We start from the raw sequence: 13,574 nt of genomic DNA on the forward strand, positions 1-13,574 counted from the left end.
AAGCCGGATCCGGTCTTTGAAGTCATCTTTCATTAAAAAAATGCATCATTTGAGGTCTTGAGTGAAAAGTTATGTAAGTTTCTATGCAAGTTGTCCAGAAATTAATTATAGCGCGAGGCTCAACAAGTTTGGTCCTGCTGCAGCTTGGGGCTCACGAATTTACCCTTCATTTTGAGTTGTTTTCACACCCAACTAGTAGGTGCTTCAAGTATAAGTACTCCCCAGCTGTTCCATGTGAAGGGGGATGAAATTTCTGAGTTTATGTTTGTAGACAGCCGGTGAGGTTGTGGTGTGCTGTGAGCACTAGTATCGTTGAGTGTTATCTCGTGTGTGTGGATTGGAGGGCCTGTTCTCAATTCATATAGGATCCTTGTGGTTCTCTCTTGTGATTCTACCTAGGTTCACAAGTTTCATGGTTTGGGACTTTGGGTTGCGTCCTTGTAAACCAAGCTAGTTATCCGCTGCAATTTATTTGAGATGATTTCCTCTTGTTCTCTGCCATTTGAGAGAGATAGCGTGTTGTGCGGGTGGTGGGTGACGAGGGAGTTCGCTCCAAACCACGTTCCCATCGAACTGTTCGGACAAACTAACATGGCACCTGGCAAAGCTTTAAGATTCGTGCAAAAGTGACCTACGGTTCGATCGTGGTTCACTGGCTCTTGGCTCTTGGGGAACGTTCACCAGCTAACATTTCCGTAAATTTTATATCCCCTGCTATCCGAATTGACTGATACAACATCTATAGAATGCTCATTTTACATTGTATAGAGGATGCGTCGATTAATTCGGATCTCTCAACATTGTATAGAGGCTGCATCAATTAATTTGGATCATCATATTTTATACCGCGTTTATTTCATTCAGTATTTAACCACATTCAGACAATGATTTCTCTGCTACCGGAGGTCGACGGGCTGTCTGTTAGTTTTAACTCTTTTAGTATTCAACATGTTTTTAGATTTTCTAATCTTCCGGCTTATCTTTGCGCTAAGCGAGCCTGTTTGCTGCAAGTGACCGAGACTTAGACACATAACGTACCTCCATTCCTGGTTGGTAGCCTCATGGCGGACTGTGCCAGGTGCGCTTTTGTTGAATATAAAGACAACCAAATTCCAACGCAAAAAATAGTTACATGGGCCGTAGCCCGTAGCAAAGAACAAACTGGCCGAGAGCCCGAGAGTACAGGCGGATGACAGGACGAGGAAGACGAGAGCTCAGACCGTTGTCTCAAAAAAGAAAAGGAAAAAAAAGAGTGCTCAGATCGGAGAAGATGGAAGGAGCCAAAGCAGCGGCGGGGCCGGCGGCGGGGCCGGCGGCGGGTGGGCAGCTGGAATCGGCGCTCCTCCACATCATGCAGCAACACCACCACCAATCCCTCCGCCAGCGCCAACAAACCGGTAACGATCAACCAACGATCTACTCAAAATTCCTAATCCGCCAAGCAAATCCAATCTTCTCTTGCTAAATTATCTCACACCCAACGCGCCGCAGAGAGGGCGAAGAAGGACGCCCTGCGGAGCGCGGCGCGTGTCGCCGGTCATCTCGTGGAGGCCGTCGACGGCGGGGTGCAGGAGCTCTTCGTCAACGAGAAGCGCATCGAGCTCGAGGCCCGCGCGCTGCTCGGGACCATCGCGCGGTACAGGAAGCAGAGCGACCAGTGGCTCGCCGCCACCAACGCGGTCAACTCGGTCCTCAAGGTGTGTGCGCTCTGCTGCTGCCCTCCATCTCTCTCGTGTTCTTGTTTAATACGCAGGTTTTGACATTATTATTACGTATTATTATTGTTACGAAATAGATTTGCCTAATTCACAATGTTTTAGTAGTATTCTTATGCACAATTGTTTTGTTTCTCATTACCCATGATATCCGTTGTAACACTATTATTATTCGCAAAATGGATTTGCCATGGTATGTTTTATAATCCTATGTATGATTCTTTTCTGTTTTGAGCCGATGATTCTTTTGTTTGACATTACCCATGATATTCGTTGCGTCAGTTCTTCAGCAGATTCTAATAGACATAAATTTAATGTAGCTGATACTCCCTCCGATCCAAATTAAACAAAATTAATTTGGATCAGAGGGAGTATCTCGTAATGTTTTCCTTACATAACCTTTGCCTGCACTAAATCCAAATCCTACCCTTAAACTGATTAGTGCACGAATCTAGAAAGGTGAAATGCCATAAATAGGTTCTTTTTATCTGGTTGGCTCTTTTGCCCCAAAATTTTCATCAGTGGATAACACTAGGCTCGAGATGATAACTAGATACCAAATGAATCGAAGGGTGCAGTGCTGAACAAACCCATAATTCCTTTCGCAGCTATGAGCACTCGGTATTTCTAAAACGTCCATTCATGATTGTTTTTATAGGAAATTGGAGACTTTGAAAACTGGATGAAGATCATGGATTTTGACTGTAAAAGTATAAATGCAGCCATTCGTAACATTCATCGGTCATGATTTTGTCCAGCGCCTGCAACTATGATGCTATTGAGCGTTTCTTCCTTTTTTTTAATATATATAGGAAATTTCGTGACCGAAAACTGGATGAAGATCATAGGTTGTGACTGTAAAGGTATCAATGTACCATCTGTAATATTTCTCAGTCACTATGATGCTACAAAGTGTTCGCTCTGTTCTCTTCTTCGTTGGATTTTTTTTCCAGTCGTGATCTCTCTGGTATAGAATCAATTAACTGGTGTGTTTGTACACATTCAGAAAACCAACTCTACCAACTTTTGTACTGGAATGCTACCTTGCATTCTCGAGTTCTCGAATATTGATGATATACATATATTCTGAAAGATATCAATTGCTGGGATTTCGTCCATAAATTTTCTGATTAAGTGTAAATAGAAGGTACGAATCCCATAAGAAATCAGACAAGGGCCTTGATGCTCACCGAGAGTAATAAATTATTGTAAGCTTGGCATTGGGGAGCGTGCACACACAAGGCACAACATATATAGCACAGGATTGAGGGTTGCTTGTGCTACAGTATATAGCACAGGATTGAGTATATAGCAAGCCGCAACTGCATGGGAATCACAGCGGCCCGGACTCGAGGCCATGCTCAAGTACTGGTTTGTCTGAATCGTACAAACCCTTGGGACTTATGGTGAAGAATGGGAACACATAAATATTTGATTTCTGCTGCTACTTCAGGAAGGTGCTATACATACGATGGTCTGTGGACGATTTGTGAACCTTAGCGTGCTTTCTGAAATTTTCTCCCGACTCAAGTGAAAATGCAACACAAAGGAATGTAGTCATTTGAGTGATATACATGTTCCGCATCGACCCTGCTTTGTCTTCCATGTTTCGTCGGTCATCCTCTCATAGAGCTACATCGCCCTGTTAGGCCTCAGTTTGATCTACAGTGTCCTCATCGTCTGCAGCTGCCATAGACGCGGCAAGTGTGTCATCGGCGGCGCATAGAACAGCGATCCTGGCCAGGGCCACCGGTGATGCAGGTGGATCGCGCCTTGACAGTAATGTCCGGGAACTACGAAAGCTATACTGCTAGTCTACTAAACATCCTGTCATGATCACAATCTCAACAGTTGCTATCGGAGCAGATTTTGAAGCAAGAGTAGGCAGATTTTGATGGAATAAAAACAACTGCACGTCAGAGTTCAGAACGATTTTTTTGGAGACCTGAAAGAAGTTCAGAAAGATCTTGAGACCGCGGTCTTATGTTTCACCATCGCAGAAAAATGCAGCAGAGCTAGCGATGGGAGAAGCTTCACCATGTACATTACCCATGCAAGAGTAGCAGGGAATTGTCTTTTGGTGAGCAAGGAGACGGCAAATGATAATGAGATCAACAACGTAGTAAACCGCCTTGTTCTCTGAATTGTAGATAAACAATGGACTGCTGGATGACATTTACATAGGATCTTGCTGATGATAGGATATGTTGGGGGAGTGAATTGACAGTCTAAATTGGTTTATCATGTGACATACCATCAGTTGCATCATATTTTCACAAGTACAGAGTGAATTTTGATCAACCTTAAAATTGACCAATCAGATCCAGCGATTCCAAGCAATGCCTTGAAATTGGACCTTAAAATGGACACACTTTTCCATCAGGTTAGTTGGACAAATTTTGTATGTGTCGCTTCGATTTGGTGTCCATTTAGACCTTGTAAGTTCCATCTCATGAATTATATGATCTTGCAAAGATTGTACTTTATGCCGTGCAGATCAAGTTAGATGTTTATTTTCTACTTGAAATTGCACAAGTCGGTGGTTTCACTTCCAGCAGTATCAGAACCTCTGCGTTGGACTTGCCTAGCAGAGCACAACTGCACACTTTTCTGACTAGAGCACCACAATGATTTAAGAAGTCATAGATGCATACAACAAACATATATACAGAAAGTTACTCAAATGCTTTGCACAAATTCAGGCCAACAATTTTTCATTCATACATATCTGAAACTGATTACAGTATGACTTGGTAGTCTGCACATCAAGGACTTGATAGTCGGTACATTGAGGACCTGCTTAGCTCAAAGCTTCACCCGCACACACACAAGAGTTCACTAACCAATGTTACTCGTCAGAAACTGCAACTTTAACTCGCCAAGACGCCAATGCCTAAGATTCCAATTCAGCCAAGATTAAGTTTACAAGAGAGTCAGCACAGTCTCCAAACACTAGGCAGCTCACAAGATTACTGTGTGTATCGACAAAGTTCAATTCTACTCCTTTTTCCTGCTACAAGCCGGGTAGCAAACGGGCGTTTTGCATTTTGCAGCGAGTGCGTTTTACGCTCTGTCTCGTGCCGGAATTGCAGTACATGAGTTTCCTTTTTAGGCTCATCTGCTTCACTTTGATTATTAAAAATGTCCTTTATTTACTTAAACCCTTAACTTAGGACCAGGTGTGGATGTAGTGTAACTATGTCGTACACATTTTAACAAGGTTTTTGCTGCCTAGCTAGATGGAGACTGTGCTGACACTTTTGTAAAATTACTAATGACTGAAAGGGATTCAAAGAACACTAGAAATCTTGGTGATTAAGTGCAGAACCTAGAGATGCAAAGATTAAATGAAACTCATGTGTGAATGGTTTAGGAAAGTAAAAGACTAGCAAGGGCGTAATACCACTGGACTCAAGCAAGGAATTGGTTGCTTCCTTGGTGCTGCAACAGCAGTGACAGACAATGGCGATTGGTTTTGCTTCGGAACCTTGCAGCTGAGCTCCCCCATCCCCCTTCTTGCACGCAAAGTCGAAACTGCTGGAGTCATCTTCTTCACAGCAGTGGCAGGGGCAGGCAGTGGTGTAGAGCCGACGAAGGAGCAAGCCTTGGAAGCGACGGGGCAAGAGACCTTCTTCACGGGCGCTGCAGCATTGGCAGCCTTGGAAGTCGGGCGCTTGCGGTGGTGGCAAGCAGACTCCTCGTCTTCAGCCATCTGGCGTCCAAGGGCACGGATGGCGCACCGGACACCAACGGGTTCAGTACCAGGAGCGGCCGGCAAGGTGGTGGCAGGCCCAGGGCGCGCGGCCACGGCGATATCGGAGGCATGGAAAGCGATGGACGCCGTCGGCGCCGGGCTAGGTTCTCCGTGGTTGACACCCTTGAGGTGGTGAACGAGTTGGCACCAGGCACGGACGGGATCAGCACGGGTGGCGGTGGCTGGAGCAGCGACATCAGATGCGCCTGTGGTGGCGTGGCGACGGGGACGCCCTCCATGGTGGACGCCGTAGCGGCGGAGTTCTTGGGCGGCTGCGGCGGCCTCCTTGGCGAGGCCGTCTTCCTCGAGACGGCGCTGGAAGTTGGCGTCCCAGCGGGCGAGGGACTCCCGGGACTCACCGGTGGCCTTGGCCAGGCTGTGCTTGGTCCAGTACTGGAGCACCCTCTCGAGGGCGCGCGAGGGCACCCGCATCTCCAGCGGGAGGGCTTGGGCGGCGGTCGGGCGATAGTCCCACGCCGGAGCGACGAGCACCTTGCCGTCGGCGCTACGGAGCTGGAGCACCTTCGCCGCCATCGATGGCGTGTCTAGGTCTGGAGATCGGGAAGGTGGGCGAGCAGATCGAATTGGAGCTGCTGCTCCCACCGCCGCTGCCCATTTATTCAGCGGAGAGCTCCTAATTTGCCGAACTCGGATTGGGACTGTCGCCGGCTGAATTGAACTGGGATCCAACTCAAGCTCGGCCGTGGCAATCTCACGCGCTCATTCGTTTTTAACTGAAGAACAAATGGAACGTCTTCAGTTTCTCAGTCCACAAATAGGATTTCTTCAGTTAAAAACCTGGACGCCGAACACGGAAAGAAAATAGGATGTGCAACACAGAAAGAAAATTTATTGCCAATTTTGCTTTAGGGAAATTCGGTGGTACAAAAATCAATCTTAGTTTGTACTCCCTCCAATCCTTTTTACTCTGCATATAAGAATTGACTGAAGTCAAACTTCATAAAGCTTGACCATATTTATATAAAAAATATTAGCATCTATTATGCCAAAGTTATATGTTATGAAAATTTAAGTCATGACGCATCTACTAATATTGATTTCACGTTGTGAATGTTGATATTTTTTCTTATAAAGTTGGTCAAAGTTCATGAGTCTTGACTTTAGACAAATCTTATATGCGAACTAAAAAGGACCGGAGGGAGTATTGTTCTTTTTTTTTTAGAACCACTGCATCGTATTTATTCATTCAAGTGGATCATCTCTGATTGAACATGCTCAATCAGGAAATCAGGGATTACGTCCATAATACAAGAGTTGTGTAAAGAGAGCGAATGCCTAGCACATTGGTGAGCCACAGAGTTGGCCTCCCAATGCACAAAAACTAGATCAAATCCCTGAAAGGATGAGAGATAAGTACGCATCTTTCTAAAAACTTGGCCTCCTACAGACCTGTCATCTCCTTGAGTCCACATAGTATAAATGGACCGACAATCCGTCTCCACGATCACATGAGATAATAATCTATCCATAGCTAGCTTCACTGCATCCCGGCAAGCTAGGATTTTGGCTATAAAAGGATCCTCCTTTGCTGTGTATTTAGAGCATCTCGCTAATAAGGAGGACCCCCGATCATCCCGAGCCACCACTCCAGTCCCCGTATCTCCAGTCGCCTGGTTAGTCGCGCCATCGCAGTTGAGTTTAACCCAGCCCTGCATACGTGCTTTCCACAACTCCTTGGTCACATTCCGTCCAGCTGGCTCTCCTCGTGGGATATCAAGTGAAGTAATTAGCTCATGTATTAACTCCATTAATTTAAGCGGCTGGTACTGAGCTTCACCATGCGTGTACTTGTTTCTATTGCTCCAGATTGCCCACATCACTGAAATAATAACCGTAGCATGGTCCTTCTTCAGAAAAGCAGGGTCCAGCAGATCTTGCCTCCATGTCAAGGGATATAGCCGAGGCAGCTTCACATTGAAGAAGTTCCCAGCTTCCTTCCAAAAAAGCAATGCATGATCACATTCCGTTAGTGCGTGAAATAATGTTTCTTCTGAGTTGCCACACATAGGGCAATGACCAGATTCTCCCACATGTCTTCGATGAAGCTCCGCCGAAGATGGCAGAAAAATTTTCATGGCCCTCCACCAGAAGACTCGGATTTTGGGCTGAACCCGCAGACTCCACAGAGCCTTCCAACTCGCCTCCCCATACTGGGACGTACTTGGCTCATTCAACTGAGCAAGTTTGTGATCCATCAGCAGTCTATAAGCAGACTTAACTGAGAACACTCCATTTTTCTCAGCCTCCCATGCCCAAAAATCTTCAACATCGGAGCTTGGCCGAGGCATACTTAGGATAGCATTTGCATCCCGTGCAACGAACATTCGTTGAACAAGGTTAACATTCCAGTCACCTGTTTCTTCCTGTAGCAGATCGGCCACAATTTGAACCGGAGTCTCGGATAACCGTGTAATCGGTTTTAAGGAGACAGTACCCGATATCCAATTGTCGTGCCAAACTTCAGTAGTCATACCATTCCCAATTCTTCGAACCAATCCCTTTTTAAGGGCAGCCCGGCCAACACATATAGCTTTTCACGTTGCCGATGAGCTCGCAGGGCAGCCAGCCTGCAAAACATCCCCATCCGGGTAATAGCGTCCCTTTAGGACTTTCGCACACAAGCTATCAGGCTTGATCAGAAGCCTCCACGCCTGTTTAGCCAGCATGGCATCGTTGAATAATTGCAAGTCCCGGAAACCCATGCCGCCTCTGAACTTGGAAATGAACATCTTCTCCCACGACTGCCAATGCATCCCTCGCTTATCAAGAGATCCAGCCCACCAATACTTGGCCATAACTACTATCAATTTTTTACATAACCCTTTCGTCAACTTGAAGCAACTCATCGAATAGGTGGGGAGAGCTTGGATCACCGCTTTGAGTAGCACTTCCTTGGCCGCATAAGAAAGTAATCTTTCACACCAACCTTGCACACTCCTCCCAGACCTCTCAACAATATGGATAAAATGCTGCTCTGTGAGTCGTCCCGAGGCTGTAGGGAGGCCAAGATACTCTATGGATATTCAGTATGTTGCGCACCCCCATTTTTACAGAAGCTCCACACTTAGGGCTGAAAAAGACCGAGCTTTTCACCCTATTTGCTTGCTGGCCAGACCCCAAACTAAATACCTCCAATATCTCAATCAACCGGCTAGCACTCCTCGAATCAGCTTTCATGAAAACCAAGCAATCATCCACGAACAACAGATGTGAGATCCACGGAGTCCTAAGTCCCGCTTTAATTCCTCTATCAATCCACCCCCCATCGTAGTTCTTCAGCAAGCAAGATAGACGTTCTCCACACAACAAGAATAAATAAGGTGAAATCGGGTCCCCTTGCCTAATACCTCGGGAAGGATGAAACAGAGGGAGGAGCTCTCCATTCACCTTGATTTGGAAACTTACAGAACATACACACTTCATCACAAGAGACACCCACTCCTCCTGGAAGCCTAGCTGGATCATTATGCCTTGTAAGTACGACCATTCCACCCGGTCATACGCTTTCATCATATCAATCTTCACAGCATATCATCCTTGCTTCCCTTTCTTTCTCTTCATTGCATGGACGCACTCGTAAGCCGTCAATACATTATCAGTGATAAGTCTACCCGGCACAAACGCACTCTGTTCTTCTGATATTATATCATCCAGAATTTCCCTGAGTCGATTTGCCAACACTTTTGAACAAATTTTGTAAATTACATTACAAAGAGAAATAGGACGGTACTGCGTAATATTCCTTGGATTTTTCATTTTTGTGCTCAAGAACAATACAAACGAATACCGTCTTGTATTGTTCTTGTGCACAGCCCAAAATGATGTGTATAAATCGCACAATTGTTTTTGTTAGGCAAATCCCATAAATTTCTGAAGCTACTAAGTTTGACCTCTATTGAATATTACTTTTTTATCTCAAAATATATTTCCTTCCTACACAAAATTTTCCTTCTACTAAATGTGCTTCCGAAAGAGAAGCCTAGCAAAAATGGCTGCTTGTGCCAGCGCCCTCGGGCGCCGAGCACCCATCATAGCCCTTCGCGTCGCAGGTTGCAGCTCCCTCGTGGGCGGTTGCAGCACGCCCCGCCGGTGGGTGCATCTCCCCCTGTCATGGCTTGCATCGCTTCCGGTCGTTGGTCGTAGCACTGCTGGTTGCCGGTTCTAGCACGACCCTTCAGAGCACGCGACGACCACGATAGATGAGGACGACGCGGGTGCGTGGCACACGGTCATGGTGTCTTCGTGCGCGGGGTAGGAGGGACTGTTGGCGAACGTTGGATGAAAAATAAAAAAAATTCTATGCACACGCAAGATCTATTCATGAAGATGCATAGAAATGAGAGGGGGAGAGTGTGTCTACGTACCCTCGTAGACCGTATGCGGAAGCGTTTAACAACACAGTTGATGTAGTCGAACTTCTTCGCGCTCCAACCAATCAAGTACCGAACGCACGGCACCTCCGCGTTCTGCACACGTTCAGCTTGGTGACGTCCTATGCCTTCTTGATCCAGCGAGACGAAGAGGTAGTAGATGAGTTCCGACAGCACAACAACATGATGACGATGATGGTGAAGTGATCTCCGCAGGGCTTCGCCTAAGCACTACGAAAATATGACCGAGGGAGTAAACGGTGGATGGGGGCGCCACACACGGCTAAGTAATTGTCTGTTGTGTGCTAGGCGCCCCCTCCCACATATATATAGGTGGGAGGGAGGGAGGAGCAGCCAAAGGAGGTGCCCAAGTAGGAGGAATCCTACTTGGGGTCCCTCTCAAGCCGCGCCCCATTTCCTTATTTGGAGTGCGAGGAAAGGCAGGGGAGGGTGGCGCCCCCCCCCCCCCTTTTCCTTTCTCCCATGAGAGGGAAAGGCAGGAGGGGCTAGCCCTCCCCTTTTCCTTTCATAGGGGCTGGCCAAACAAGGGAGGGGGTGCACCAGCCCCTTGTGGTCTGGTCTGTCCCCTTCTTTGGCCCATAAGGGCCATAACTTGTCCAGGGGTGCCCAGAACCCCTTCCGATGACCCGATTCCTTTCCGGTACGTCTCGAAACACTTTCGGTGTCCAAATACCATCGTCCTATATATCAATCTTTACGTCTCGACCATTTCGAGACTCCACATCATGTCCGTGATCTCATCCGAGACTTCGAATAACATCCGGTCACCAAAATATATAACTCATATAAGACTATATCGTCAACGAACATTAAGCGTGCGGACCCTACAGGTTCGAGAATATGTAGACATGACCGAGACACCTCTCTGATCAATAACCAACAGCGGAACCTGGATGCCCATATTGGCTCCTACATATTCTATGAAGATCTTTATCGGTCAAACCGTTATGACAACATACGTAATTCCCTTTGTCCATCGGTATGTTACTTGCCCGAGATTTGATCGTCGGTATATTTATATCTAGTTCAATATCGTTACCGGCAAGTCTCTTTACTCGTTCCGTAATACATCACCTTGTAACTAACTCATTAGTCACATTGCTTGCAAGGCTTATAGTGATGTGCATTACCGAGAGGGCCCAGAGATACCTCTCCGATACACGGAGTGACAAATCTTAATCTCGATCTATGCCAACTCAACAAACATCATCGGAGACACCTGTAGAGCATCTTTATAGTCACCCAATTATGTTGTGACGTTTGATAGCACACTAAGAGTTCCGCCGGTATTCGAGAGTTGCATAATCTCATAGTCATAGGAACATGTATAAGTTATGGAGAAAGCAATAGCAATAAACTAAACAATCATAGTGCTAAGCTAACGGATGGGTCAAGTCAATCACATCATTCTCTAATGATGTGATCCTGTTCATAAATTGACAACTCATGTCTATGGTTAGGAAACTTAACCATCTTTGATTAATGAGCTAGTCAAGTAGAGGCATACTAGTGACACTCTGTTTGTCTATGTATTCACACACGTACTAAGTTTCCCGTTAATACAATTCTAGCATGAATAATAAACATTTATCATGATATAAGGAATTATAAATAACAATTTTATTATTGCCTCTAGGGCATATTTCCTTCAGTGGTGTTTCAGGTGGCGTGAGTTATGAAACAATTCTACATTGTTTTAAATGAAGGCCAAACTCGCAACTCAAATATTCGCCTCCACGATCAGATCATAGAAACTTTATTTTCTTGTTACAATGATTCTCCACTTCACTCTGAAATTCTTTGAACTTTTCAAATGTTTCAGACTTGTGCTTCATTAAGTAAATATACCCATATATACTTAAATCATCTGTGAAGGTCAGAAAATAACGATACCCGCCGCGTGCCTCAACACTCATTAGACCGCATTGAAAGGATCGATATGGTTGACTAGAGGGGGAGGGGGGTGAATAGGCAACTAACAATTTTTAGCTCTTCTTTAACAATTTAAACTTTGCATCAAAGTAGGTTGTCTAGATATGCAACTAGGTGAGCAACCTATATGATGCAACAAAGATAGGAACACAAGCAAGCAAGAGATATATCACAAAAAGGCTTGCACAAGTAAAGGCACGAGATAACCAAGAGTGGAGCCGGTGGAGACGAGGATGTGTTACCGAAGTTCCTTCCCTTTGAGGGGAAGTACGTCTCCGTTGGAGCGGTGTGGAGGCACAATACTCCCCAAGAAGCCACTAGGGCCACCGTATGCTCCTCACGCCCTCACACAATGCGAGATGCCGTGATTCCACTATTGGTGCCCTTGGAGGTGGCGACCGAACCTTTACAAACAAGGTTGGGGCAATCTCCACAAATCAATTGGAGGCTCCCAACGACACCATGAAGCTTCACCACAATGGACTATGGCTCTGCCGTGACCTCAACCATCTAGGGTGCTCAAACACCCAAGAGTAACAAGATCCGCAAGGGATTAGTGGGGGAAATCAAATTTCTCTTGGTGGAAGTGTAGATCGGGGCCTTCTCAACCACTCCCGAGCAAATCAACAAGTTTGATTGGCTAGGGAGTGAGATCGGGCGAAAATGGAGCTTAGAGCAACAATGGAGCTTAGGGTTGGAAGAGGTAGTCAACTAGAGGAAGAAGACACCCCTTTTATAGCTTAGGACAAAAGTCCAACCGTTATCCACCTACCAGCCCGCGACCAGCGATACTACCGCCCCAGACCAGCAGTACTACCGCAGGGCCACGCGGTACTTCCGCTTGCTGACAAGCAGTACTACCGCAAGGCCATGCGGTACTACCATGCGGGCCTGCGGTACTATCGCAACAGCAGCAACAGCTAGGGCAGACCTGTAGCACAAGAGCTGAGGGCGTACTGCCACGGGCGCGGTACTACTGCTCCCCCTTGCGGTACTACCGCAAGGCAGGAAACCCCTAGCCTGGGAAGAGCGCGGATAAAGATACATCCGTGCCTACTTCCGCTGGTAAACGGAAGAAGCAAAAATCCGACACAACACTACCGCAGAGGAGCGGTACTACCGCCTGGCAGCTGTTCCAAGCCGCGTACGGTACTACCGCGCAATGAATGCGGTACTACCGCAGTGGCACAGATGTAAAAAATTACATCCCCCTACTACCGCGAAGGAGCGGTACTTGGCCTGGGGGCCATGGTACTGCGGCTCCAGAGGAGCGGTACTACCGTGGGCACCTGCGGTACTACCACGCCGAAGTGCGGTACTACCGCGGGTGCCCTGCGGTACTACCGCTCAACAAGGAGCAGTACTACCGCAAGCCCACCAACAGCAGTCAGGACAAGGGAAAAACCGGATCAACGGAGGATGCTCCAAAGTGCAGGGGAAAGGAGGGGACAAGGAAGAAAACGTGTACGTGATGATTCCACCCAAACCTTTCTGACGTGGGCCCCCTCTTAATAGTACGGCTTTCCTACGACTCAAATCCACCAAAAAAACGTAGAAAAGACGCCGTCTTCAATAGTCTTCGAGGGGCACCAAACTGTCTTGTGCCTAGCGATGAAACGTTTGGGATAGTCAAGGCACACGATTAGTCCACAAAATCACCAAAACACCTTAGGGATAAATATGCCCTTACAATCTCCCCCTTTTTGGTGACAATACGGGATTTGCATAGAGGAAATAAGGTTAAGCAATCACAAAACCCTC

The 13,574-nt window shown here is 46.6% G+C and overlaps 2 protein-coding genes across 2 annotated transcripts; one reads left to right on the forward strand and one right to left on the reverse strand.

The window, feature by feature from the left end:
* Positions 1 to 1,150: 1,150 nt before the first annotated feature.
* On the forward strand, positions 1,151 to 2,667 carry LOC119300963 (biogenesis of lysosome-related organelles complex 1 subunit 1-like). The gene is made up of 3 exons (XM_037577865.1): positions 1,151 to 1,397; positions 1,492 to 1,697; positions 2,374 to 2,667. Exons 1-3 carry the CDS (start codon positions 1,190 to 1,192, stop codon positions 2,461 to 2,463), a joined length of 504 nt encoding a protein of 167 aa, XP_037433762.1. The 5' UTR covers positions 1,151 to 1,189; the 3' UTR covers positions 2,464 to 2,667.
* Positions 2,668 to 4,412: 1,745 nt separating this feature from the next.
* On the reverse strand, positions 4,413 to 6,214 carry LOC119300964. Its single transcript, XM_037577866.1, has one exon. It carries the CDS (start codon positions 6,001 to 6,003, stop codon positions 5,101 to 5,103), a length of 903 nt encoding a protein of 300 aa, XP_037433763.1. The 5' UTR covers positions 6,004 to 6,214; the 3' UTR covers positions 4,413 to 5,100.
* Positions 6,215 to 13,574: the final 7,360 nt, after the last annotated feature.

Source organism: Triticum dicoccoides, chromosome 5A (assembly GCF_002162155.2).
Source record: "Triticum dicoccoides isolate Atlit2015 ecotype Zavitan chromosome 5A, WEW_v2.0, whole genome shotgun sequence".
In the NCBI taxonomy this organism is placed as follows: domain Eukaryota; kingdom Viridiplantae; phylum Streptophyta; class Magnoliopsida; order Poales; family Poaceae; genus Triticum; species Triticum dicoccoides.

What these genes read in the sequence shown, in the direction of transcription:
- LOC119300963 (XM_037577865.1), top strand. Translation starts at nt 1,190, where the DNA reads ATGACAGGACGAGGAAGACGAGAGCTCAGACCGTTGTCTCAAAAAAGA. An exon ending in CCGCCAGCGCCAACAAACCG is followed by an intron (nt 1,398 to 1,491) that starts GTAACGATCAAC and finishes AACGCGCCGCAG; the next exon opens with AGAGGGCGAAGAAGGACGCC. An exon ending in CGGTCAACTCGGTCCTCAAG is followed by an intron (nt 1,698 to 2,373) that starts GTGTGTGCGCTC and finishes TTGTTTTTATAG; the next exon opens with GAAATTGGAGACTTTGAAAA.
- LOC119300964 (XM_037577866.1), bottom strand. Translation starts at nt 6,003, where the DNA reads ATGGCGGCGAAGGTGCTCCAGCTCCGTAGCGCCGACGGCAAGGTGCTC.